General features: G+C 45.8%; 1 protein-coding gene across 3 annotated transcripts in view; it reads left to right on the forward strand.

The window, feature by feature from the left end:
- The first annotated feature begins 4,051 nt into the window (after positions 1-4,051).
- The window catches only part of GHDC (GH3 domain containing), a 36,095-nt gene continuing 13,691 nt past the window's right edge, over positions 4,052-26,455 (forward strand). Inside the window, exons 1-6 of one of the 3 annotated variants that reach the window (XM_078872302.1) lie at positions 4,052-4,129; positions 7,079-7,317; positions 16,915-17,091; positions 23,063-23,222; positions 24,591-24,950; positions 25,480-25,735. In XM_078872302.1, coding sequence (XP_078728428.1) covers positions 7,160-7,317; positions 16,915-17,091; positions 23,063-23,222; positions 24,591-24,950; positions 25,480-25,735 — 1,111 coding nt within the window. In that variant the 5' untranslated portion in view covers positions 4,052-4,129; positions 7,079-7,159. Of the gene's footprint in view, positions 4,130-4,152; positions 4,424-7,078; positions 7,318-16,914; positions 17,092-23,062; positions 23,223-24,590; positions 24,951-25,479; positions 25,736-26,455 lie in introns of those variants that run through there. The other 2 variants (XM_078872304.1, XM_078872303.1) reach the window with 2 other exon arrangements.

Here is a 26,455-nt window from a genome sequence, read left to right on the forward strand (position 1 = left end):
AGGTTATACTAGATTGAAAACAGAGACGAGTGAGTAGTACAATGGAATAAATAGAATGAGAAGGTTTTTTTTTATCTGGAATATTATCGTCATTGTGCTTGTTTACCCAGAGAAGCAACTTTGAGTCTCACGTATCCTTTTCAAGAGAGTCCTGCCAAGTTTTTGCATGAGGCGGCAATGATTGCTACCTATATATAGAGTTTCCTATTGACCATGACGCCGGCCCCCAATGGCCTACTCTTGCCAAGGACGTCACAAGATCTTTAACGTCCACTGCGGAAAGCAGATGGTATGTATTTGTATGGTTAATTACACCCGCTTGTTTTAATCAGTATTACAAATACCAAACGTATTCAAATGGACCATTTATCATAATTAATGATACATTTCTGGGACGTTATATCACCACTCGTCAGCATGATATATCTGGTGGAAATTTAAACCCAATGTGTTCCAATGGAAAGTTCTTCATTAACTTTCATGTTCACATGACATTCACTAAATATGATAAATAATTAATGGTTTAAAATGGATTTATTTCCTGGCTAACATCTTAAGTGTAGGAACAATATATTGGTGAATCAATGTTGAAAATAACAGTACTATATCAGAGGGAAGTGGCAATAAGACATCACACATACACATATTGGTCCTCATCAATAATTGACATTGATTGCATATATAGGGTTTACACAGCATCATAATACAAAGTTATAGCTTCCATATAGTTTGTAGCATGAGTATTGTATAAAAATATATATACTGCATGTGACTAACATAAATGGACATTTCTACACCCGCCTAGAGAGATTTATGTCTGTCAATAATAATTGGTCAAGTAAATTGTATTTACGGTCAAATTATGTCCCAAATATATTTTATATAGCGTACTATATTTTCATCACACTGGCCGAATTTAATGGAGGTGTGGTGATGCTTGCGGTTAGTGCGCTGGCTTCCTGAGTTGGATTCTCTGTCATTGCTAACACAAGTGGCAAGCGATATCTGAACTGGTCTTGGCACCCTTACACCAAGCCACATTGACCAGGGTGGTGAGGCATTATGGTCAGACCACCTCCATGACAACCGTGGTGTGAGGTGGCCAAGGTCAGTAGCATTTTTATTGATTTCCATTCGGAAGTGGAATATAAAACACAGCATATTCAAATACAATTTCCCTACCTTGATTGCTTTAAGTCAAGATTTAATTGCAATAAGTTGATTTTTTAAACATCTTTGGCACGTGCGCTGTGTTTAATGCATTCACTTTGAAGTAGCATCCCAATTATAACTGTCCGTTAATTGGATGGAATATGTCATGTGTAGTTTATTTCGACTTCAAACGTATCGATGTGCACATACTGTGTGCATGTACAGCACATGTGTAGAGGAGTATTGTGAGTAGCCAATGAGGGGCGAGCGTAAAAATGTGCGAGTTGGTCGAGTTACGTGGGGCCAAGGATGACGTAACGTGAGGGGTTACATAAGGGGCTTTCGGAAAGCACTTTCGGGGAAGTGGGCGGGGCCGACCTGGGGGGAGGAGCCACCCAAAGAGTTCTTAAGGGTGACCCCGTGACGAGGGCGGGGTCGTCGTTAGGGGCCAGGGTACGGACCGGCTGGAGAAGGGGTCTCTCTCCTCGTCACGGGGCGGTGTTGGCTGATCCCCCGCCCCGGGCAGACGAGTGAGCAGAGACAAAGGGTAGCCGGAGTAGGACCTTAAATAGTTACGGGGTGTCCGTGCGAAGGACAGAGAATAGAGTGCACCTACACTGGTGTGAGTGTAGGATGCCGCGTGTGTGAATATAAACGGCAACCAGCCCTAATAGTATTCCTCGTCTCCGCGTGGTTGTTCTACACAACACATGTGTCAATCGACTGCTGGATTAATGTCTCCCCATGCCGTGCAGACAGTAAAGGTTATTTGACCATACTTCACAAAGCAATATCCAGGCTCAAACCTGCTTAGCTTAAGATTAACGGCATAGCATTATCCAACTACAAATAACATTCACAATAATGCAAGTGGCAGGCTTCGTTGTTAACTAGGCCTAATGTTCATCGTAACAATTTAGCAGTATAAAGGCATTTACATCATTATAATGGAAATCCTAACATTATAACACCATTCCCAGTCTTATAAGAACATAAACGAACTTACAGACAATGCTTATTAAACTCCCGCAATGAACAGATGCACCCGTCTTCGCCGAGATGCTAATTGTGTCTCCATTTTGTACCCTGTGTAATGGGTGACACACCTGCATGGCCTCGTGGCTTAGAGACCCTTAACTCCTAACTTCATGGTCACGTGACCAAACTCAACACCATCATATTATCAGGAAGTTCCTGTGTAAACACACCCCCATATCTGCCGTGGGGCAGAACATTGACTCAACGTTGAACCAACCTTCACCCAACGTTCACTTAACGTTGAACCAATATTCGCACAAAGTTGAACAAACCTTCCCCCAATGTTCCCCCAACGTTGATCAAACATTCACTCAACGTTGAACCAACGTTCACACAAAGCTGAACAAACGTCCACTCAACGTTGAACCAACGATCACACAACGTTCACACAAAGTTGAACAAACGTCCCCCAACATTGAACCAACGTTCACTCAAAGTTCCACGTTTAACTCGGGGAAGTCTGAGATTTAATTCTGTTCCTTTGTGTTTCAGGATGTAGCAAGCGGTGGTACAGTGCTGTGCACACAGAGGGAGGAAACAAAGACAAAGATTCCCCGTATAGCCTAAACAGACTATAGGGGCAAGTGTTGTTAGTGAGTAGCACCTATGAAGGCCGGCACGGCACACGAAGGGGTGAGTGGCCAGCACCACAACCGGCCGCCTTTGTCTCCCTAGTGGCGATTTTTACACACCGCACCAGGTACTCGTTTGAGGCTAAGTCGACCTAGAGGGAGGTTCAGAACCGGTTCAGATAATCGTCATTGGTGTTGGTTGCTGGGAGCGGGAATACGAACCCGGGTTGCCGGGTTGGTAGCGCAGCGCGCTACCCACTACACTACCGCTCCCCCACACACCAATATCAATACCCGCCATTCTCCACCACGGTGCCTGTGCCAGGCTACGTGCACTTTGAGGCTATCACGTGAAATGTCGAAAAGCTTGCTGACAGGTCTCGGGACAGACCCAGCAAGTGCCGTGGTTTGACCGACTAAGATTACCACTGGTAGATGCACCACCAGCTGTACCCCCCCCCCCCTAGTCACTACACCACCACCAGCTGTACCCCCCCCCCCCCCTAGTCACTACACCACCACCAACACCACCAGCTGAACCCCACCAACCACTACACCACCACCAGCTGTACCCCCCCCCCCTAGTCACTACACCACCACCAACACCACCAGCTGAACCCCCCCAACCACTACACCACCACCAGCTGTACCCCCCCCCCCTAGTCACTACACCACCACCAACACCACCAGCTGAACCCCACCAACCACTACACCACCACCAGCTGTACCCCCCCCCCCCCTAGTCACTACACCACCACCAGCTGTACCCCCCCCCCCCCCCTAGTCACTACACCACCACCAACACCACCAGCTGAACCCCACCAACCACTACACCACCACCAGCTGTACCCCCCCCCCCTAGTCACTACACCACCACCAACACCACCAGCTGAAACCCCCCAACCACTACACCACCACCAGCTGTACCCCCCCCCCCTAGTCACTACACCACCACCAGCTGTACCCCCCCCCCCCCCTAGTCACTACACCACCACCAACACCACCAGCTGAACCCCCCCAACCACTACACCACCACCAGCTGTACCCCCCCCCCCCTAGTCACTACACCACCACCAGCTGAACCCCCCCAACCACTACACCACCACCAGCTGTACCCCCCGAACCACTACACCACCACCACCAGCTGACCGCCCCCCCCAGGCACTACACCACCAGCAGCTCGCACGCGCTGGGCATGCGGCTGCCCGGCAGTGTCGACGTCACCACTCGCGAACAGCTGACGCGCCCCTCCTCCCCCCAGCAGCAGCTGACGAAGGGGAACACGTGGGCCGCGTTGCATAACAAACACGGAAGGGCTTGGAAATCGTGGTAATGACAACAGAGTAGTACAGTGTCCTCGTTACAATGTAAGCACTCATAGCTGTGTGTGTCCGTGTGTGCGTGCGTGTGTGTTCGATACTGTATAATATGTGATATGTACTCGTGTGTGAGTGTTCGATGCCCTGTCCTATGTGAGATGTACTCGTGCGTTATATAGTAGGGCACGTGAGTTTTCCGCGTGTCATGAGCGCTCTGAGTCTCGTAGCATTGCTGTCACATTGTACGGCGCGTGATGCTAGTCCGTACTGCCTACACGCAGCACGCAAGCGCACTGTGCACAGAGGGTTACGCAGATGGTTACACCTCAGTTGTATTTCGAGGTGAGGACGCACAGTGCTGATGTACACTCGGAACAACTCGGTAGTGAATGCGTTGATGAGAGCGGCGTAGTTGAATCCGTCAGAAGTCGCCGTTGTTGATGGTGATGGTGACGATGAGTTTAGTTGTTACTAGGGGTGCGGGCGTAATCGATAATTGATTTGGCATCTGTTCAAAGTGTGACTCGCGAGCATTTTAATTATGATCGCGGGTTGACTTCCTTAATTTGTCGGTGGTCGTAAAATTGGCGTCGTTTGTTTTCGTTTCGGTTTCACTTTCCGAATGCCCAACTTTGAAAATGAAGCATTGGGAATGGGTCCGACCTTGGTTGTGAACTTGAATAAGTTCCTGCAGTCACGAAAGCTTCAAATCAAGATTGAACTTTAATAAGCACTGCGCTCACTTGACTTGAGTTCGCTGCACGAAGTTGAGCATCGATGCGCGGTCAAACAGCTCCTGTTTGCAGCCCTGAACGAGTGGCGGAAATTCCACGTTCCCATGGCGGGTGCATGTCTATCCATAGGGCAACTACTGTTGTGACTTCCACATATCGAACCCCAGAGTAGAGATGATGGGCGGCCACTTGCTCTACCGCTCAGCCACCTGTCATGTTGATGGGTACACATTGTGTTCTGAACAGTAGCTGTTAATAGAAAAAAGAAGTTATATTCCAGTAAGGGGCCGTCCATAAATGACGTCACGCTCCGAGGGGGGGAGGGGGGTCAGGCATTTGTGACGATGTGTGACGAGGGGGGAGGGGGGGTTGAGAAATGTGACATAACAGCAAAATGCGCAACTTTAAATTAATATTAATTAAATTGAATTGTTATAACAACACTAATTTTGATTAATTTTCATTATTAACTACTGTATTTGATTATTAAAATTTACTAAGATCACCGTTTATTTATTCCATGAAGGAGCATTTTGCTTCTCCATGGGAGAATGGAAAAGCATACATTTTGATTTTTTTTTATTATGATTGTTATCAAACATTTTGATTATAATGATTCTACCAGGGCTTTTCATTTTATGAAATGTATGTGATTGCTTCGTTCTACTACAAAGTTTAAAGTTCATACTTATAATTACTTCAAATAGTTTTGAATTATAAGATAATTTAACTATGATATTCTGAACATCTGCAGTTTTAGTTAGACGTTGAATATTTTCAAGTGAATTTTATGCTAAATTTCAGCTTTCCAACGCCTCCTTTTTAATACGTGTTTCTCCTACAACATCAGATTGCAGCGCCACATTAAATACGTACTACAACGACAATAGTTTTAGTTTAAATTAGAAGCATGTTTTATTTTCAAAATGGAAATATGGTTTTGGGGGGGGGGGGGGCAGAGCTTTGTGACGTCAAATTTGACTGGGGTCTAACTTTTTGTGACGCCGTGTGACGTGGGGGGGAGGGGGGGTAAAAAATCGGCCAAAATCGCGTGACGTCATTTATGGACGGCCCCTAATGATAGTTAATAAGAGGGAGTATCTTGCCCAGCTGCGACTGCTTGAAGTTGGATTCTGGATTGCAAGTTTAAATCTCAGTCAGGGTTTATTGCAGCCTATCTAGGGGGTCGATAATATAGTTACTGTGCAAACCTTTTTGTCAAGTTAAGTGTCTACCCCTTCCATAGGAATGTGGAATGCGTACCACTAACTCAGGCCCACCAATCAAAACGCTTTCCAGCGAGTCGCTGTAGAATTGATTTCACCGCTTAAACAAAACAACAACAAAAATCAAAGACGGTAGGACCAGGAGGGAGACTAAGGTGATGGGACGTGTGGTGGGATAACATCGTCACCGTAGTTTGTGCCGAGAGGATGTGTCGGCATACCTTCATCATAGACGTCCGAACTCGGAGCTGATGCCGATTAGTGGATGGACACGATACGTATTAAACATTTAAAAGCTACGTCTCATTTGTTTAAATTAATTTCCATTTAATTGCAGCGTTTGTTTAAGCTCCTTGCTCCCTGCTTGTGTCATCGAACTCATTATCTTGTACAACCCATGTCTGGCGCTATGATTAGTGAACCCGCCAACTGCTGGAAGCTCCATCAACCGCTCTTGCTTGCACTGATAACGGAGCTTGTATCAAATTAGACTCGACATTATGGAAAAGGGGGGGGGGGGATGCTGCTGTGGTGTTATTGTTAACAGACTGGACTTGCAATCCAGAGGTGACCGGTTCGTTCGGTTTACAAATTGTCCATGTTGCATGAATCCTTTTGCTTTTGTATAACCAGCAATAGGCACTTGACAGTTCTTCGCTTGGCAGGCATAGACCAAGCTTAGCATGGGGAGCGCCATGAGATAGATGTTTGTTTGCACTGCTGGCGGAAGCTCCTCCACTAGAGCAATCTCTAGTGTATTTTGGGCTACTCTTCCACGTTGTTTGGTCAGATGCCTCGGAAGAGATGGGACTACACACTCTTTACCCCACTAAACGCGAGACTGCCTATCAATTAACTGTGATGTACCCATTTATACTGCCGGGTGGAAAGAGGCAGGGTTATTTAAGACCTCTGGCTTGCAATTCGAGTGCGCCAACCATTACACCACGCCAGGCTCCCTCGTAAATACTATTCTTCAACGAGATCCTCCATGCGAGTCTTCAGCAGTGTCTGCGTTCTGTGGCTGCCGTGTCCAGTGTGTCCCCTTACAGCCAGGCGGTGTCCGCCCGTAGTCACGCGAGCCCCGGAGGGCAGCGGCAGCAGCAGCAGGAGCAGCGATGGGCTCCTTTCTCGGCATCGGCGTCGCCACGATCGGCGGCGCCGGCCTGGTGTGCGCCTTCGCCTTGGCGTGGGACATCAGGCAGCGCACGGTGTCCGAGAGCCACACGCTGGGCAGTCTCCTGGGACAGTACTTCTGCTACGCCGTCTTGCACAGGTCAGTGCGGCGTGGCCCGCTCCGCGCCTCCGTTAGCGCGGCGTGCGGCCGTCGTTCGGCCAGAGCAGCCGCACGGTCGCGTCAACCTGGCTTAACCGGGATGGGGGCGGAGGATGGTGCACTTAGGACCCATCCTCCACATCAACTGAGATGGGGCGGATGGGTCACACACAAAAATTACTTAGAACGCATGTAATTGATAAATCGAATTAATAATTATATTATCTGCTTTTGTCTATCATGCCCCCCCCCTATGATCTAGCTCTCACTTCCTGTGTGCATTAGAAGAGGCTGCGATACTCATTGCTTAACGCTACTTGTTTTTATCTTCTTGGTTCTTTCGGTAAAGTCACGTAGAAGGGAAGTAATAAAATAATAAAAATAAAACATAATAAAATTATTCTCACGACGTTTCGGCCACAACACAAGCAGCCGTCCTCAGGTGAAAACCAGGTCCGTTGAGGCGACAGAGTCTGAATGAAACAGCACACGAGCTTGGAGCATATATATAAGCTGGGCGCCTTGACAAAGGAATTTGCATATCAAGATGAATTTAGCATATTTATGGGAAATGCAGGAATGTGATTAGTACTACATATGCATGTGCATTATGCAGGATTAACAGCATCAAAGAAAGTTGCAGTTGCTGCTGCTGCTGCAGTTGCTGCTGCAGTTGCTGCTGCTGCAGTTGCTGCTGCAGTTGCTGCTGCAGTTGCTGCTGCTGCAGTTGCTGCTGCTGCTGCAGTTGCTGCTGCTGCTGCAGTTGCTGCTGCTACTTGTTTTTACTTGAGAATTTACAAGGGGGGGGGTGAGGATTCAGCACGAGGTTGGGGGGGCTCAATCCCCCTATGCTAGGCAGGGGACTGGAAAGTAGTAATGGTGGCAGAGGGGTTCGCACACTGTTTAATTCCTGGTCATTGTGATCATCAGCAGAAATTATCATCCAAATCAGTCCTGGGCACTACCCCCCCCCCCTCCCCAATTTCACCAGCATGCAGTGAGCAGTATGGTGAAGTATGGTCAACCAACCTGTATGAAAAACATGTTGCAGAGTTGTTTTGCATTTCACTGGTAAACGTGCAAAGTGCTGGAATGTTCCGAACCTGTGAATATTCACAAACTCATTGAATCCCTGCTCTTGTGCAGCTTGAGGTGGTGACGCGTTTGCCTGTGCTGTGCCGAGACTACAAATTAGCACGTGGCCTTCACACGCCAAGGGGTCCAGAGGTTTTGCAGTCTTAATGACACACCCTGAGATACAGAGTTATTTTTTATCCCTGGGTGAATGTTGTCTCATGTTTTATATTGATCTAAAGCACGATTGCATTCTTTTGCTGTAACTAATTACGTGTTCTCATCTTTTCTTCTCCGGCGGAGCAACTGAATAGTAGAACACATTGATTTAATTGATTGGTGCTGGAAAAACAAAAAAAAATTGAATTTTAATGGGTGCTACATTTTGAGCCTTTGTAGCCTCATGTTTTGTTAATTCTCATATCTCGTGTAGAAAGTACAACTTATGAATAGATAGATGGGCCGGTATGTACACCATGTAAATAAGTAATGTGTTGGGCTGCAGCCTTAAGAACTGAGTTAGCACAAAAAACATCTGACATTTAATCATCATTGCCTCTTGTAGAATTCCACCTTTTTAGGTAATTGTTGACGAGCTACGTGTTTTAAAAATGTCCTGACCTGAGGCTGAATAAGTCCCTTGTTTAAAACATTCCAGCTGTACTGAATGTCACTTGGTGTGGAAGAGACAGCAGTGTTCCCCACTGTCAGGCTAAATTCAGTGAAAATTTACATAAGGACGTTGAACTTCTTTCGCACCGTACGCAGCCAACCTCGCTCATCGGAAGTGTGCAAACTAATACACGCACAGAAAGTGTTTAGACCACAATACAAACCAGGAAATGAGGAAATCCCAGCATTTCATTTATATCTAAGATGACAGCTTAACTCATGCATTGTGCAAGGGAGTCCACGTGGGTCGTCCCGGTAAGGGAACGGTTTATTGTTCCGCTCAGCACCAAGACGAACAGTTGCAGCTATTTCTTCTCCAGGACCCCGAGCCTTTGTCTCACACCTCCTCGTATCGGATTCCTCCACACCTACGATGAGCACGGTTGGCTACGTACGTTGTGAAATAAGTGCAACATATGTAGTGGGCTCGAATTAGGTGCACACACACACAGCTTGGAGGCAACACTATTTATTAAACGGTAAATAATATAACACTGTACATGAGGTGGTGACCACCTTCCTCAACTCACTAACTAACACTCTGGAACACGACACAGAGTGGACCAGGCTGCCTGGTCCAGGACGACGACCCGGGACTTGAGGACCGATGATGTCGTCTTCACTTCGGAGTTCAACAGCCCCGCTCTCCGTTTACACCCCGCTTATATCCGCTCCGGCGTGGCCGGCTCTGCCCAGGCCACGCCTCCCTTCCCAGGCCACGCCTCCCTTCCCAGGCCACGCCTCCCTTCCCAGGCCACGCCTCCCTTCCCCCACTTCTGGAAAGGTCTGGGTCCCTCCACCACGTGACCCCCCAGGCACCCCCTTGGGGCCCCCAGTCCTCGTATGGGTCGACACAGTAGTGACGTCCTATGTCACTACACATACACACAGTATTTTCCCCGTCTTGCTCTCCTCCTCTTTCCCGACAATCTTTATCTTTTGAGTTTTTCCTTCCAATCCCCTACCACCTTTTTTGCACCTTTCTTGAATTCATTTCCTCTAGGCGTAGTCTCTTGTCTATTGCGTGACCCCTGCATTCAATCTTGGCCGTGTCCCCACACGACCTCTGGGCGTGTTTCTTGCACACGTAACCCATGCTGACCACCAGGCTCAAAAGATTATGTTTTATTCTAAGGCAGTGATAGGTCAACTACACAACCCAAATCATGGCTTCTTGCTCATTGAGGGTTTTTTTTCTTCTGAGCAGCACATTCATTAATAAGACAGCTTATTTTATTCGCTAATCACATACCTGTCAACCCCTTACCAGTTCCTACCTTATTACATAACAATCCAGACCTTATTGGTCAGCCCGTGCCCTTATACATTTCAACGTTCATCTTACAAAGTCCCATCGCAAGGGAGAAACACAAACAAACAGACAAAGACATGGTTTGCCTGTATTGAAACGGCTGTACGCCGTATGGACCTGGACTCAATTTCCCTGTAAAAAAATACGGGTAAACCGTACGAGTTGACAGGTATGTAATGAAGTGAATTCTGCAATGACCGAATTGAATGAGTTTTTTTAAATCGACACATACATCAATCACACTGCCTTAATAAAAATATTTTTTGTTATATAAAATGTTCAATGTCTTGGACAATGGTCCCTTCTTCATAGCACATAAACAGAGAGGCCAGGGGCATGGAGTTAACAAGGATTGGAGACTGCACTGCACACCACAGCTACTATCAGGTAACTATTAATATGCCTATTAAAACAAAAACTTGGTCATCAGAAAATATTTTTGTAAATTAAATTCTCACCAGGCCCCGTGGCATTAGGCACAGTCTCCAACCCTCATTAACGCTATCTCTATGGCCCCTCTGTTCATGTGCTGTGAAGAAGGGCCATTGCTCAAGACAAATATGAGCCGATTATACGTATCTATATATATACAATTTTTGTTAAAAGCCACTGTTTTTGACGAATGTGTTAAGTGTGCTTGCACACCAGGCCCAATGCGGCACCACCAAATAATACAATCCTATTAGGACTTATCGGTACAATGTTAGTCATCCTTATATTCCAATGCCATTTGTGCCTGGTGATTTTTTTTTTGCAGCTATAGCTCTCTATATGGTATGGAAAATGTTGCAGAAGCTCAAGGCAAACAAATTCAAGCAAGATCTGTGACTGATGAGGGAAATAAAAGTGTGTCCAGGATGCAAACAACATGATCATCGAGTAAAACAGCTCTTTTGAGTATTCATATTCTTAGTTCTTTCGGTAAAGTCACGTAGAAGATAAAACATAAAATAATAAAAATACAATTATCACGACGTTTCGATTGCAATATAAGCAATCATCATCAGGTGTGAAAACCACAGCAAGAAAAAAATAAAATTCAACATTTTTTATTATTTAAATGAATTCCTGCAGTCACGAAAGCTTTAAACCGAAATTTAACCTACTTGGCCTCAGCATAATCATCTACAGCTCTTATTAGTCATGCAGAATATACACAAGTAGTGGTGCTGTTATCACCTTCACGTGCGATGGAGACATTTCCATTCGGAACCCTCGCAGCTGGTATTGTGACCTGGAAGATGTCAAAACAACTTCTTCTGAAGCCACTTTTGTAAGCCAATAAGGGCACTTCACATGCCCTGCAAAGTGGTTCTCACGCGTTACACAAACTGTTTTATTCTCAGAGCTCGAATAATCTAAATGAAGTGAATCACCACATTTAATGTCAGGTTTTTTTGGTTTGCAGCATAATTGCTAACTGGCCTGAGACCTTTAACTCCCCGCAGTTGAGAAATATGTTTAACTTCTGGTGGTTAAATCCTGGATTCGAACCCAGCTCTTAGTGGTGTTGGCACAATGCTCTCGTGTGGAAAGTGACCTCTATTTTCTTGGTACCCACAGAACACACCGGTCCCGTGTTCTCTAAGTAAACACATCCTACACGGCGAGCAACACTCACGCTTAAAGGCAATAACAGATGCAAATAACTCTTAATGTTCGTGCAATTTTAATATGGGAGAGACCCTTGGCAAGTGAACGTCTTTGCGGAAACAAACTGTGGGCCTAGAGACTGGATTGCATGGTACACTATACAGATGCCATGATTGTGTTTTTTCTTTCCTTCAAAAGATGACCCTTCTTCATCGTAGAACGTTGGTTCAAGCAAGATCCCGTCCTCTTTTCTAGTCCTTGGCATTCAGCCTACATCACAGGGGGATGATTACATGGGAAATGTAAAATGTCACCATAATCACCCTTGCATTTGAGATACCGCAATCCCATTCGGCAGAGTACGTGCCTGCCAGCATGCTGCCCTGAACATCATTGTACAAAGAGTCTAAATATAAATACAATTGCACCTCAAGACGCCGCACACAGACAGTGTGACGTGCATCATGCAGTCGGGAAGATATTTAGTGATATGTTTTACAGAAGAAAATACATCGTTTTTAGCAATATAAAATAAGTGACCACGAAACGTTTAACTATAATTTATATTCAATTTTGTACAAAAAATGTCTGGTCTACATGGTGTTGCAATTATTTTACAATATGTAAAACAGAATTACATGAATCTGCTAAACACAGAGTAGATCGTAATTCTTGAAAACGTGATTATCAGCTAAAACGTTTAACTAAAATGATCACATTTGCATAAACAAACAGATTACCCACATAGATGTATAAAATATTGAGGAAAGTGCTGCTAGCATGTACACAATAAGGCTGGCAAGGGCATTGTGTGCTCAATACCATGGCCATATTTGTCCAACCCGAGTGTTAATCTTTACACACCTTAGCAGGTCGCAATTTAAGGCTGAGTGGACCTAGGGGAGTGCCCATGAGAAGTCCTGTTACATCTCGATATTGATGTTAGCTTTCGCTGGGAATTTAACAATGGGTACTATGGGTTGGTCATGCAGTCTGTCACCTACCAAACTGTGGCACAGCTCCCTTAATAATATATATAAACACAGACACGATTATGATCGTATATATGTACTACGGGGATGCTTCTGGGGCGTATTGGTTAGTACACTGGACTTCGACTACAGCGGTGGCCAGATCGTTCTGCTGCTGATGTGGCAGTTTCAACAATAGGGCAAGTTTAACACATTGCTGCTGCGGAGGGAGCTGGTAGGAACGTTGGGTTGCTCGGTCAATGGCCAGGGTCAACGGCGGCGTGGTGTATTCCGCAAATATGCCCGACTGTGAGGGCGGGCACAAGCCGGCGTGAGTAGGTTAAACGTTGAGTCTTATAAGAGCACCACGGGGTGACCAGCCCCACCCAGCCCCACCCTCCCCACCCAGCCCCTTCCCACCCTCTCCACCCAGCCCCTCCCCACCCTCCCCATCAAACCCCTCCCCACCCTCCCCTCCCCACCCAGCTCCACCCTCCCCACCCTCCCCTCCCCTCCCCACCCAGCTCCTCCCTCCCCACCCAGTCCCTCCCTGCAGGACGGACGGACACAATAATCCTCTGTGGGCTGGTGGAACCAGTGGGTTCCTACCAGTATTAAATCCCATGTCCACAAAGCAGTATAAATGGGTTGCACCACAGTCAGTTGGCGGGTCACCACGTGTGACGAGGTAAAGTGTGGGTACTCTGACCCCTTTCAAAGACGTGTGGCCTGCTTGGCATTGTAGGCGAAAAAAAATCTCCTCTAGAGCAGTGTGGTTCCAAACCTTTCGCTGTAGCCTCAAAGCCCTTTGGTTCTCAATCGTTTAAAAAAGTATGACGTTAATAAATACATCGGTTTGATGAATCAAAGTAGTTGTACTTACGTGACCGTGCTTAATGAGTGTTTTCGATGATTTACCTTCGAACAAAAACGTGGCCATGTCTCGCACCCCCAGAAAGGGCATCTCGCACCCCAGGTTACGAACCACTGCTCGAGAGGGACTTTCGAGAGCTGCCTGTAGTCGTGGCCCTTCTGCCAGCAGTGACGTGAGCAAGCAGTCACTTGCAAGGCTGCGCCTTTACCTGCACACAGTGCACGCCGTACTGTAAGGTTGCAACTAACTGGAGCAGACGTTAACGGCATAAAATAAAATAAGCATAACTACATTACATTACTAAGTGGGTAATAGAAACTGTGAAGGCACTAGCATAGAAATTATTTTGGAAAATGAAACGTACATTCACTCCAGTGGGTTCTATGTATCTATAGAGCGTGGTGTTTTTTTCTTCTAACGCCATTGAAGTGTGTTGCTGTCGCTGAGAGAGAGTTGAAGCGGTGTGGATTTATCTATTTATTTGTTTATTTGGTCGTTATGCAAACGATCGAAGTCTGTGGCCCACGCACTGGTCACAAACGAGCCCGAAGCATTTATCTGCCCCCCCCCCTCGCCCGCTTTTGTGTGGCCAAAAATGTATTATTGTACTTTAAATTCAAGACTATCCATAATCCGATTGACTTTATTTGCAGCAGTGGTGTGAATTCTTGAAAATTCTTTGCCCAGTTATGGTTTGCAAGCAGGTTGTGTACAAAGTCAAATGAAGGGCGATAATTCGACTTGCCAATCGTATTTGTGTAATATGTTTTGGTTATTTCCCTCAGAGATATCGCCAGCTATTCACTCCCTCTCCCTTTGAAGTTATTGACTTAAAGTTGGCAAGTCTTGTTTGATGATCCTGATTGTATGTATTTCCTGCTCGTATATATCATCCACCCAACAACGCTAATGTTTTTGTGTTATGTATTGTTACACATTTGCGTCAAACGAAGACCCATATCTTAGAGAGAGAGGGTTCTTGCTGATAAATATCTGGCAGTGCAATAGCATTGTTGTCAGCAAGCCTCACTCTGCTGATGAAACTGGTTCAGAGTTTGCTTTTCTTAAACCAATGCTGTTGGGAAGAACAACAAAAAACATCACTCTCAGAAGGCCATGTGACCGATAGTATGTTTAAAGAATGATTTAACGTTTTATGTGGAGGGATATATATTCGAAGGAAGTGTATTGTGTGTTATCTATTCTGCTTGTATATGATAATGAATCCCAAACAGTGCTTAGGAAGATTTATCTGTGAGGGTGTGGGTGGTTTAGTGGTAATGTGGGTAAATTCCAGAGGTGGGACAAAGTCATTGTTATGCAAGTCCAAGTCGAGTCGCAAGTCATCAAATTCATGACTCGAGTCTGACTCGAGTCCAAGTCACATGACTCGAGTCCACATCTCATAGGTGGGACAAAGTAATTGTTATGCAAGTCCAAGTCGAGTCGCAAGTCATCAAATTCATGACTCGAGTCTGACTCGAGTCCAAGTCACATGACTCGAGTCCACACCAATTTACTAAATTCCACCTCAAAGGTTAAACTCAAGGATTATAGGATTTTAAGCAAGCACTAGTAAACTCTGCTTCGATTTGGTTCATCACGCAGTTCATATATTTTCTTTCATGAAATGTGGTTTCTTATTTAGACTGCACAGATACACACATTAATGGGTATGTGAGTTATAGCTATGACTAAATCACCCAGAATGTGTTTGATCTCATCAATCTTGAGAAGCGAAGCTGGTGTGAACCTAGATAGTGCGTGGATGGGTGAACTCCGTGGAGTAACAGGTGTTGTGGAGCAGTGTTGGGCAGCACAGCAAAATCTGTAGTTCTGTATGCGCCCCACCTTAATCGGTGAAGTATGATCACATGACCCCCACTCCCTGCACAGCATGGGGAGGCCCTCATCCAGCAGCGGCTAGACAAACGGGCTGCATATGTATATACGTACAAGTCATGACTTAAATTTCGATTTAAAGCTTTCGGGACTGCAGGGATTCATCTTCTGGGTTCTTTCGGTAAAGTCACGTAGAATGGAAATAATAAAATAATAAAAATAAAACATAATAAAAACATTCTCACGACGTTTCGGCCACAACGCAAGCAGCTGTCCTCAGGTGGAGAACAGGTTAAATAGTCGCTCCAGGCTTGGAGCGACTATTTAAGCTGGGATGGAGTGGGGGAAGACCGCCTTGACAAAATAATTTGCATATCAAGAGAAATTTAGCATATTTATTGGAAATGCAGATATGCGATTAGTACTACAGCTTAAATTGTCGCTCCAAGCCTGGGGTGTGTCATTCAGACTCTGTCTTTTCGACAGACCTGTTCTCCACCTGAGGACGGCTGCTTGCGTTGTGGCCGAAACGTTGTGAGAATTATTTTATTATGTTTTATTATTATTATTTTATTATTTCCATTCTACGTGACTTTACCAAAAGAACCATGAAGAAGTCATGACTTGTTTGTGAATGGTATCTCAAGATGGCCAGTGCCAGGTGGCTCCACACCGACAAATCTCCCATTTGTCGCACCCAAGTTCAGTCGGATTAGCGGCGTATCCCAGTTATGGTGGCCCACACTAACGGCTCTCCTGGGCCCCGCAATCCGAGGCGGGTAACCGCTCGCCACTTAATCTCCATACTTGTGGAGTACAGATGGAAGTGAATCCGCTTGTGGTGGTACTGCCACACCCTGGCGAGCCCGGGAGATGACGACCTCGAGGGAGTTTTGAAAGATTGTACGATCCACCAACCCTCGCTTACAAATCTTCTTGGTTCTTTCGGTAAAGTCACGTAGAAGGGAAATAATAAAATAATAAAAATAAAACATAATAAAATAATTCTCACGACGTTTCGGCCACAACGCAAGCAGCCAAAACGTCGTGAGAATTATTTTATTATGTTTTATTTTTTTATTTCATTATTTCCCTTCTACGTGACTTTACAGAAAGAACCAAGAAGATGAATCCCTGCAGTCACGAAAGCTTTAAATCGAAATTTAACTCGCTTCCAAAGTTCTGGATTATCGGCACACTGCCGCAGGAGTGACTGAGCGGACGAACACGCGGACGGACAATTGCCCGTGCACCCACAGGCTGGGGAGGTGGCAGCGCACGAAGCTGGAGGCGGACACCAAGGACGTGGCCACGGCGCAGGAGGAGACGCTGCTCGCTCGGCTGCAGCGCAACGGCGGCACGGCGTACGGGCGTCAGCACGGCCTCGACTCCGTACGCAGCCGTCGGGAGCTGAGGGAGAGGCACCCACTCACCAGGTGCACGCGCCGCTCTTTGTTAGCATTTAGAAATATATATATATACATCTGCACGTTTATTTTATGCGTGGCCTTCGTCAGCAACCTGTAGAATTGCATTTTAATTCGAGTCTTAGTCCGTGGATTTCACTTGGCCACGCTCCTTGTCGAGTCTATTAAAGTGGGAAAAAATGTAGTTTCCTCTTGGTTATTAAATCTAGAAATGTTTAACTTCTTTCACACCGTACGTAGACCAGCCATGCTCATCGGAGGTGCGGGGGAAGGACAACAAACTGAACACAAAAAGCAGTTCTGAAGAAATTAGTCTTCAATCTAGTAAATCGAGTCCATTGAAATGAGGAGAGAGGTGGCAAAATGGAGATTCCAAGAGATGACACGAGGTGGTTCCAAAACTTTGGTGCAACTCCATTAAATGCTTTTTATCCAAATTGTGTGCAAAATCTGATAACTATTACCAGGCAATCAGATGCGCGTTGCATTTTTTTGGATTGTCTAATGGTAATAACAGGTGAGACGTATCTGTGGACAATAGCCTTGTAAATGAAAATACCTGAGTGAAAACAACAGAGTTTGGTCAGCAAAACTCACATTTCTCAAATTAGCAGGGAGATCGGTAATCTCTGAGGGTTTTCGTGTGTGTGTTCATGCGCGCGCGCGCGTGTGTGTTTTTAGCCGTCAATAAATGCTGGCCATGTGACATTTCAAGTGCTAATAATTGAGAATCTGGCAGAGCTAAACAAACAGGATTGGAGCCAACTGTCTGTGAATGACATTTATCAGCTCTTAACAGGAAAACACCTCATATTAAATTTTGAATACTCCATGCAGACCTGTCAATATTCCTTTCACTGGTGGTGGCTTTGCAATTCCTCGCTCCATGGGTAATCTGTTCATTAAACCTTGCATCCTAACCCTGCAAACGTATTCTTCTTTTAGATATGTGATGGCATGTCCCTCCATGTGTATGCATTGAATTGATTGGCTTTGTTGCATTTGTAACAAAAAAATGGTTGACACTACCTCGGTTCAACTAACAAATAACTGAACTCAATTCGAAAATGGTCGTCTTATATTCAGTAAAAGTGATATTTTTTGGCCAGTAGATTCAAATATATTTAACAGACCTGAAGGGTTTAATTTCTGCTGTTTTTATACCTAGTTCCGTTGCGCCGCTAAAATGTATTGCTATGCCGCACTCACACGTCTCCTCATGGTCCCTAAGATCTGGGGATGTAGATCTTCTCTGCATTGCCAGGCCGAGGCTTCGTTCTATGGGTGACCGAGATTTTTCCCCGTGTAGCCCCCAGGCTGTGGAATGCTCTTCTACGAGATATCAGAGATCTCAGAGTCTGTGGACATTTTTTTTTATTTGCGTCTTAAAACCTATTTATACACTTCTGCACATTAAGCTTTGAGTTAATTTAGTAAATGGATTCTTAAAATGTATTAATAATATGAGTATTTGTACGCGTGTCTGCTGCTGCTTCCTGTACAGCGCTTTGAGATTCTTGATGAAAAGCGCCATATAAATGGAATTACTATTTCTAGATTTGAAGCTTTCGTGACTGCAATGATTCATATTCTCAGGTTTTTTCGGTAAAGTCACGTAGGTAAAACATTAAAAGTAATGAAAGTAAAATAAAACAAAACAAAAATAAAAATAAAATTCACGACGTTTGTGTTGCCTCCGAAACGTCGTGAATTTTATTTTTATTTTTGTTTTGTTTTATTTTAGTTTCATTACTTTTAATGTTTTACCTACGTGACTTTACCGAAAAAACCTGAGAATTGGAATTACTATTGTTTGTGCTGCCAGGGGAATAACACATCGTAGGCAGTAGTGGCGCACACCTGTAACCCAGTATTGTGGAGCCAAGAATTGGTGGATCACAGGGTATGGCTGTCAAGGTCGCCTTACACTGGATCTCCAAGAGATGACAGTACAGCAAGTGGGTTAATCTCCATCGGTTGTCACCTGCACGGGGACTTCTATGGGGACTCCACTTTTTTCCACATTTAGAAACGTACAGTGAGATTATTTTGCTGTTATAAATATCCACACGATAAGCCACTTTGTTGAGCTATCATTTGTGGCCAGGTCGCGTTTGACAAATGAATTAATACTTCAGTGGGCTTTACCTGGTAATATATATTTTAAGTGATTAATTTACCTTTCCTATACTTGGTATTTTTTTTATTTTTAGTTGTTGTAACATTCTTACCCGCCCCCTACTGGACATCTGTGTTAAAGAGCTTTATAGCTCATCAAATTCCTCCAGTACAAATACAGATTCTGATTCTGATAATCGCTCAGTCGTGAATGTGGCCAGACATCTCAATGTAGGCCCACACAGCCTAGGCAATTCTTCAGTTCTGGCTCCTTTGCCACTCATCCGTTTATTCCCATGACTCTGAATCTAAGGACATCCAGTGCAAGGGTGTGTTCTGCTTGTTCCAGACGATCAGAGTTCTAGCCTCACAGTCGACCGGGTTAACGTCGCGAGTGCGTTAACCATAAATACGCCCCGCGTGGCTTTGCAATGAACGTGACAGCTCCTGTGACGTGAGAGAGTAAGACATTTGTGCTGGCGTCGTCGTCTACATTTGCTAAGTTCAAACATTTTCTGCAGATTACTCAATTGGGAGTACACATGGCAACATCGCCTCTGACCTGAACACTATGGCAGACAGTGTATGTGAAATATAGTCCCTTTGTGATAGCCTTGTACGATAATAATGGTGAAAATGTCAAATGAATTAATAATTCTATTTGATTTAAAAGGTCCTTTAACTTCCTGGGCAGTTGTGCTGGTTTATGGCTCTGAGTGGACATTCCCCAACCAGGTGTCATTTAACGGCAGTTTCAAACCTGATCCCACCACCATAGATGAATCTCCATCAACACACAATGTTGATGTCTTCATTGTGTATTATAGGACTAAGTATATATCTTGCTGACATTCAAGGTCAGCTCTGAACGCTGACCATATTTTTGCACTCATAAAAGGGGCCACTGCCCATAAATTGCATTATAGGACCTTGGTCAATGTTCAGTGTCTGACATTGACTTGGTCAATCATCTAAATTGTGTGGCAATTATAGAAGCAATGTTGCGTCACCTTTAATTTTGTTTATTCCCTTGTGCCCACAGTTTGTGCGTGGCTGTGTATATCACGTGATGGTTTAATGGGGTTGCTCTGCTCTGTCCACTGAACGGCATGTGACGGAAACAACAGAAAGCCTCTGTCACTCCAGCTGTTGACCCTCAGTAAGACAGCTGTTTTCTCGAGCAGCTAACGATCAAGGGCATTTGATTTTGCCTCCTCGCTCGTCTTTGTCCATGCTGCGCGAGTTGAACCGCACGTGTACACTCAGCTAAGTTACATATTATACAGCGGACACTGCAAAAAACAAATCGGCGCGTGTTAACGGACGTTCATGTGATTTAAAAATACAGGTTCAATTCTAGCAACTGAAGAAATTGCTCGGTATATTTGGAGATGCTTATCCCAAAAGCATGTTCTTAATGAGTCACGCAAAAAAAAGTATAATAACGCTGTGGCCTTAAAAAGAAAAAATATGTTTAATAGGTGACATTTCAGACAATGACCCTTCTTCACAGCAACATAGAGAGGCCATAGAGGTAGAATGAGCCTTATCATTTTCACTCAACAACCATAGCATCTGTAACAGATCCTTTTAATTTGTCGGGCGCGCTCCACTCGATACTGCGTCGCAGCTTTCACATTTGAAAGTTCCCACATGCAGAGAAGAGAGCCCCTGGCACAATGCCTCATCCCGGATCCCAAACCTGACACTTTTCCTCGACTCTTGTTATCCTCCAAACCACTCTCGTCTTTGCTCTCAGTAATATAACTCACCCATTGAATGGCCCAAATGGGCATCCGGCCGACTGCGGTGTAAGCGATGGGGCAATGTACTGTAATCTAGCATCCAAATGTGCATGTGGCGCAGTAGAAATTACACCGCCTTGCTCCTCTGCTTGATTGACAGCTGAGTAAATGACTCAAATGCCCATTTTTCTCGCCCGCCTTTTTGCGCCCATCTTGCGAAACTACTTTTGAGCAGCGTGTGAGCGTTTCGCCCAAGTAATTTGCGCTCGTTAGCGTTGTCTCTTTGCAGGTGCGCATTAATTCAGCCTCCCTGATGCTAGCGGGCATGGCCCCGACGTGCACGGCGCATGCAAAGAATCCAATTGAAAATTGTCCCCTTGGGCACAGAATGTCACATGCTCCATCAAGTGTGTTATTCCACGACGAGAGAGCCAGGTCATCTGTCAAGTCTAAAAAAAAAACTTTCCTTAAAACATTGGCCAAGGTTGGGGTACAGAAAGTAAAATGCTGTTTAAGTATTTATCTCAAGGCGTTTCACAGTCACCGCCTGTTAACGAACACCTCATGATTCGGGTGGACTGCAGATTGTTATTTCCATTAATGTGTTACCTGTGTAATGGACATGACTAACGCAACTTATTATGGACAGTGAGTCATGTGGTATTCAGCTGATGAACACGGGTGGCGCAATGGCTAACTCACTATGCTGCGAACCCGGCGGCTCGAGTTCAATCACTGACCACTGCTAAAATCAATGGCTTGTGGTAAGAGAATAACTTCTGGACACCCGCTAGGTCGACTCACCACTGGGGAGACAAAGGGGGCCTTGCGTACTTCTGGCCGCACCATCCCCTTGTTCACAGTTTCTTCATAGGTGCTGCTCATCATAGGTGCTTGCTAACGACACTTCGCCTCAACAAGTTACATCTCTATGGAGGAGATCTCTGGCTTTTTTGGTATTCTAAACTCATTGGTAACCACACCGTGGCAGCATCTTAGTTATGGACGCAATTAATTCCAGTTATTCTCCAACCACCAGTGGATGAAGGCCTCCCATGCCATGTCGCTGTTGGGTTATTATTTTTACCATACTTCACCATGCTAGTCAGTCCAGGTTGGCGAAGAACGGGGGGGAGGGTCAAACCGGTTTGCGTATCACTCGCCATTGATGTTAGCTGTGGCCAGGAATCGAACTTGGGTGACGTGTTTCATAGCGCAGCCTGATAACCACTATGTCACGACTTTGTGAACCGTATTCCATACCTGGCCATGTTTGTTTTCAGCTTTTGTTTTAATGAATCTGGTCCACCTCTATTTTGACTCGTCCCTCTCGCAGAACAGGACAGGCACGTTGGTTGCTAACCCATCTCTTTAGTTATTGAGGATTATTCTCTCATAGTGTGGATTTTGTTCACGTATTCTAGTTGTCAAACCACTTGCAGAAAGGCTCAAATCGGAATTGGCCAACATCCTAAAACCAGGACCCCCCCCCCATGAAATCTGCGAGTCTGCGAGTCTGCAAAGGGTACCTAGATTATTACATTTTCATACTTTTGAATGTTCTTATATATAACAGTTAATAATAGCTACTTAGTAAGCACTTTTAACATTGCACTTTCTGAACTTTTTTGTGATATGAGCTACATTTTATCCTGAATGCAACATAATCATTTTATAATATCCAGTAATTTGCATACTGTAATTGATTCCCACACAAACGTTCCAGTCTGTGTATCACAACCACAATGATCAATTTCAATCAATGCATCGATGCATCGTTACACGCCTAACAAAGTACATTGCTAACGGATTGTTGTGCATCGTCTTCATGATGATGAATCTATGAATAAAATTACATGCTGGGCAATCACCTTGCTTTTGCTGCCTGCTGCTATTGCTGCCTGCTGCTACTGCTGCCTGCTGCTACTGCTGCCTTCTGCCCGCCATTGCTGCTTGCTGCTGACTGCTGCTGCTGGCTGCTGCTGGCTGGCGCTGTCTGATGCTGCCTGCTGTTACCCGCTGCTACCTGCTGCTGCCTGCTGCTTGCTGTGGCTACTTTCTGCGGCCGCTTGCTGCTGCTTGCTGCTGCTTGCTGCTGCCTGCTGCTGCTGCCGCAGGTATGATCACTACCGGGCGTATGTGGAGCGGGTGGCGTGTGGTGAGATGGGAGTCCTCACATCTCAGCAGCCGTCGATCCTGGCCCTCACGTCCGGCACATCGGGCCACTGCAACATGCTGCTCAGCCTGCCCTCCACCCTGCGGGAGTTCTTCCTCCAGGTCGGGTGGCTGCTGTAGGAGCGTCAGGGGCCGTCCATTAATGACGTCACGTGATTTTGGACGATTTTTGACCCCCCCCCCTTGTCACACGGCGTCACAAAAAGTCAGACCCCCCCCCTCAAATATGATGTCACAAATCATGCTTCAAATCGCTTTAAACTATTGTCATTGTAGTGCTTATTTAATGTGCCACTGCACTCTGGTGTTGTAGGAGAAAACATTTATTAAAAAGTCTATTTAATTACGTAAAACGTGTTGTCTATATTTATTTAAAGTTACGCATTTTGATGTGACGTCACATTTCTCAAACCCCCCCCTCGTCACACATCGTCACAAATGTCTGACTCCCCCCCCCCCCCAGGTGTGTGACGTCATTTATGGACAGCCCCTTAGCGCGGGATCGGTGGATCGTGTATAGATGGAGTTAACATGTGTGTCTGTGTGTGACACACCAGCCTGCGTGGCGATGAGTTGGCAGAGAGGCCTACCTTGATATGATGAATAATTCGAGTGAATGTGTTTATTTATACCAATCAAAATTATTTATTTAGGCACCACATTGTACAGCTATACAGTTTTTACATTTGCAATATTTTGACAGGGGCTCAAATTTGATTAATTTTGTTATCGTTCAATGCCAAATAGACAGACACTTCTATCAACACAGAAATGTGTTTGTTCATTTACTTAGGTGAAGACAATGTTGAGAAGTAGCCATATATATGCATATCAGTTTAACACGTAGGCTTTCGCGACGAATATTATTCATAATAAGGGGTTTTGGGTTTAGATCGCGTTATTTATAAATGTGTCGCAACCCTCCACCACCCGACACGGCCAATCAGTAAAAAATGTGTCATGTTGACAAAAGACAAATAGTTCACTGCTTTAGCCCACACAATCAGATGCAGAGATCAGAGGCATCTGATTGGGTTAAATGATGACGTCACCTTGATGCTGCTCTATTTAAGACCGGGATCAGGTGAAGGGCTTCACTATTCTGGCAAATTGCCCGATGATGCTGGATGTAATTAGCATAGAAACTTCGTACTCAAAAATTGTAAATGTTGTGGATTCACTCTTCAACACACCGGTGGGCTAAAGTAGTGCACTATTTGTCTTTTGTCAACGTGACACATTTTTTTACTGATTGGCCGTGTCAGGTGGTGAAGGGTTGCGACACATTTATAAATAACGCGATCTAACTCAGAAACCGTTATGATGAATATATGCATATCATTCGTTCAGTGAAACTTTTCTTGAGAAAATAAATACGCATTACGTTTGAGGCTTCTGTCATATGACTACATTGTTGTCACCATCGTCGTCGTTGTTGTTGTTTGTTGTTTGTTGTTTTTATCATCGCAGGGAGTCGCCGTCATCCTGTGCGTCATGTTCGACACGTACCCCGAAGCCAGGAACCTCCAGAAGGTGGCGAAGTTTTTTTACATGCCGCGCTGGCGTTCGTCGGAGGCCGGCATCCCCGTGGGACCCAACTCCTCGTCGCCGGACAGCAGCAAGGGACTCCTGGGCATCTACTCCACCCCGGGGTGCGCCTTCGCCATCGCGAGCGAGCGGGAGGCCCTCTACGTGCACATGCTGTTCGCGCTGCGTGACCGCCGCCTGGGCTCGTTGGAGGCGAACTTCGCATCGCTCGTGTACCACGCCTTCTCCGCGCTGGAGATGCGGTGGCAGCGCTCGTTGGCTGAAGACATCGAGCTGGGCCGGGTAAGGTTTTTTTTAAATTTTATTTTATATATATGTTTTTTTTTTGTATCAGGTAAGGCGCCACTGAGTTATATAGCTCTTTTGCAGAAGCGACCTGGCTATCACAAATGATCGCCCCAAATGAGAAGTGGCTTATCATCAACAGCCAAATACTCTAAGCGCACGTTGAATCTAGATGTGGTGGGAAAAGCCGGAGGACCCGGAGAAAAATCTACGCGACCACAGGGAGAGAGAGACACACAAACTCCACATATACAGGTGTCAGGGTTGGGACGAACATCTCGCCACCGGGGCGCCCGTTACCGTTGGTTTTGCGCGGTTGCGTTCTGGAGCTCTGATGCGTTCCCGGTTCGTGCCGTGAGGCGTGACGTTTGGCCGGGCGCTCGCTGGGAGCTTCTCCTCGAAGCTGCCACGTCGAGCACCATGCCGCAGACACCGACCCTCGGTGTGACCTGTGACCATCACCCACCTCTGACCCTCGACCCCCCACACCGCACCACCACACCACTCCGTTGCACTTTTCCAACAGGTGAGCCCCAACATCGACCTTCCAGACGATGTACGCTCCTCGCTGAATGCCCTACTCAGGCCGGATCGGGCGCGTGCTGAGGAGCTGCGTCGGGCGTTTGCCGGCGGATTCGACGGCATCGCCCGCAGGATCTGGCCGCACCTCAACTTGGTGCTGGCCGTAGACTCCGGCTCCAACGAGCCATACGGCCGGGCCCTGGAGAACCACTACTGCCGGGGAGTGCCCCTCTACTCACCTCTGTACGGAGCCACGGAGGGTGAGCATCACAGCAACTCCGTGTTGTTCGTGCGGGAGGGGTGGCAGCTAGTGAGACTATTGGAGGTCTGTTCCAAAGTAACCATGGACCGTTGGCAGTGGGGGGGAGGAGATGAACTTAACTTCTTAGCAGGGATGGAGTGGGCGTGAAGGGCGATGGGGGTTCAAGGCCCACTGGGCGAGGCTTTAGAATCAGAATTTGTTATTTTTCCTGGTAAAATTCGATGAGCTATGAAGCTCTTCTTTTTCAAAAATGCCCAGTAGGGGCGGGTCAGAAAGTTACAACATACAATACAAAAACGCGATAGGAGTGCAATGCACAGAAAAGGTAAGCAAATCACTCAAAATAAATACGTGAAATAGATCGAGGAGTAAAGTTAAAATTGCATAAAACTTAGGCAGAGGAAACGCATGCGTCTCAGTCGAATAGCAAACATCGCACCGTGTGGAGGCATTGTAGCCGAGGGGATAGAGGCCGAATTTCATGCAGCGCAGGATGTGGGTTCAATTCCCTGCCTCAGATGACGCAACATTTTATATGACCCACCTCATTGGCTACAGTGCCACTGTTTTAAATTTCACTCGTCTTTAATGATTTGCTGGGTTTTTTTTGACGCAATAAAAATTATGTGTTCTCAATAATGAACATGTTTCGCTCTTGACGTGCTCGTGCACCGTGTCCGCTCTGGTGGACCGCTCCTGTTTATTGACATTACAGCCA

This window comes from Lampetra fluviatilis, chromosome 34 (genome assembly GCF_964198595.1).
Source record: "Lampetra fluviatilis chromosome 34, kcLamFluv1.1, whole genome shotgun sequence".
Classification (NCBI taxonomy): Eukaryota; Metazoa; Chordata; class Hyperoartia; order Petromyzontiformes; family Petromyzontidae; genus Lampetra; species Lampetra fluviatilis.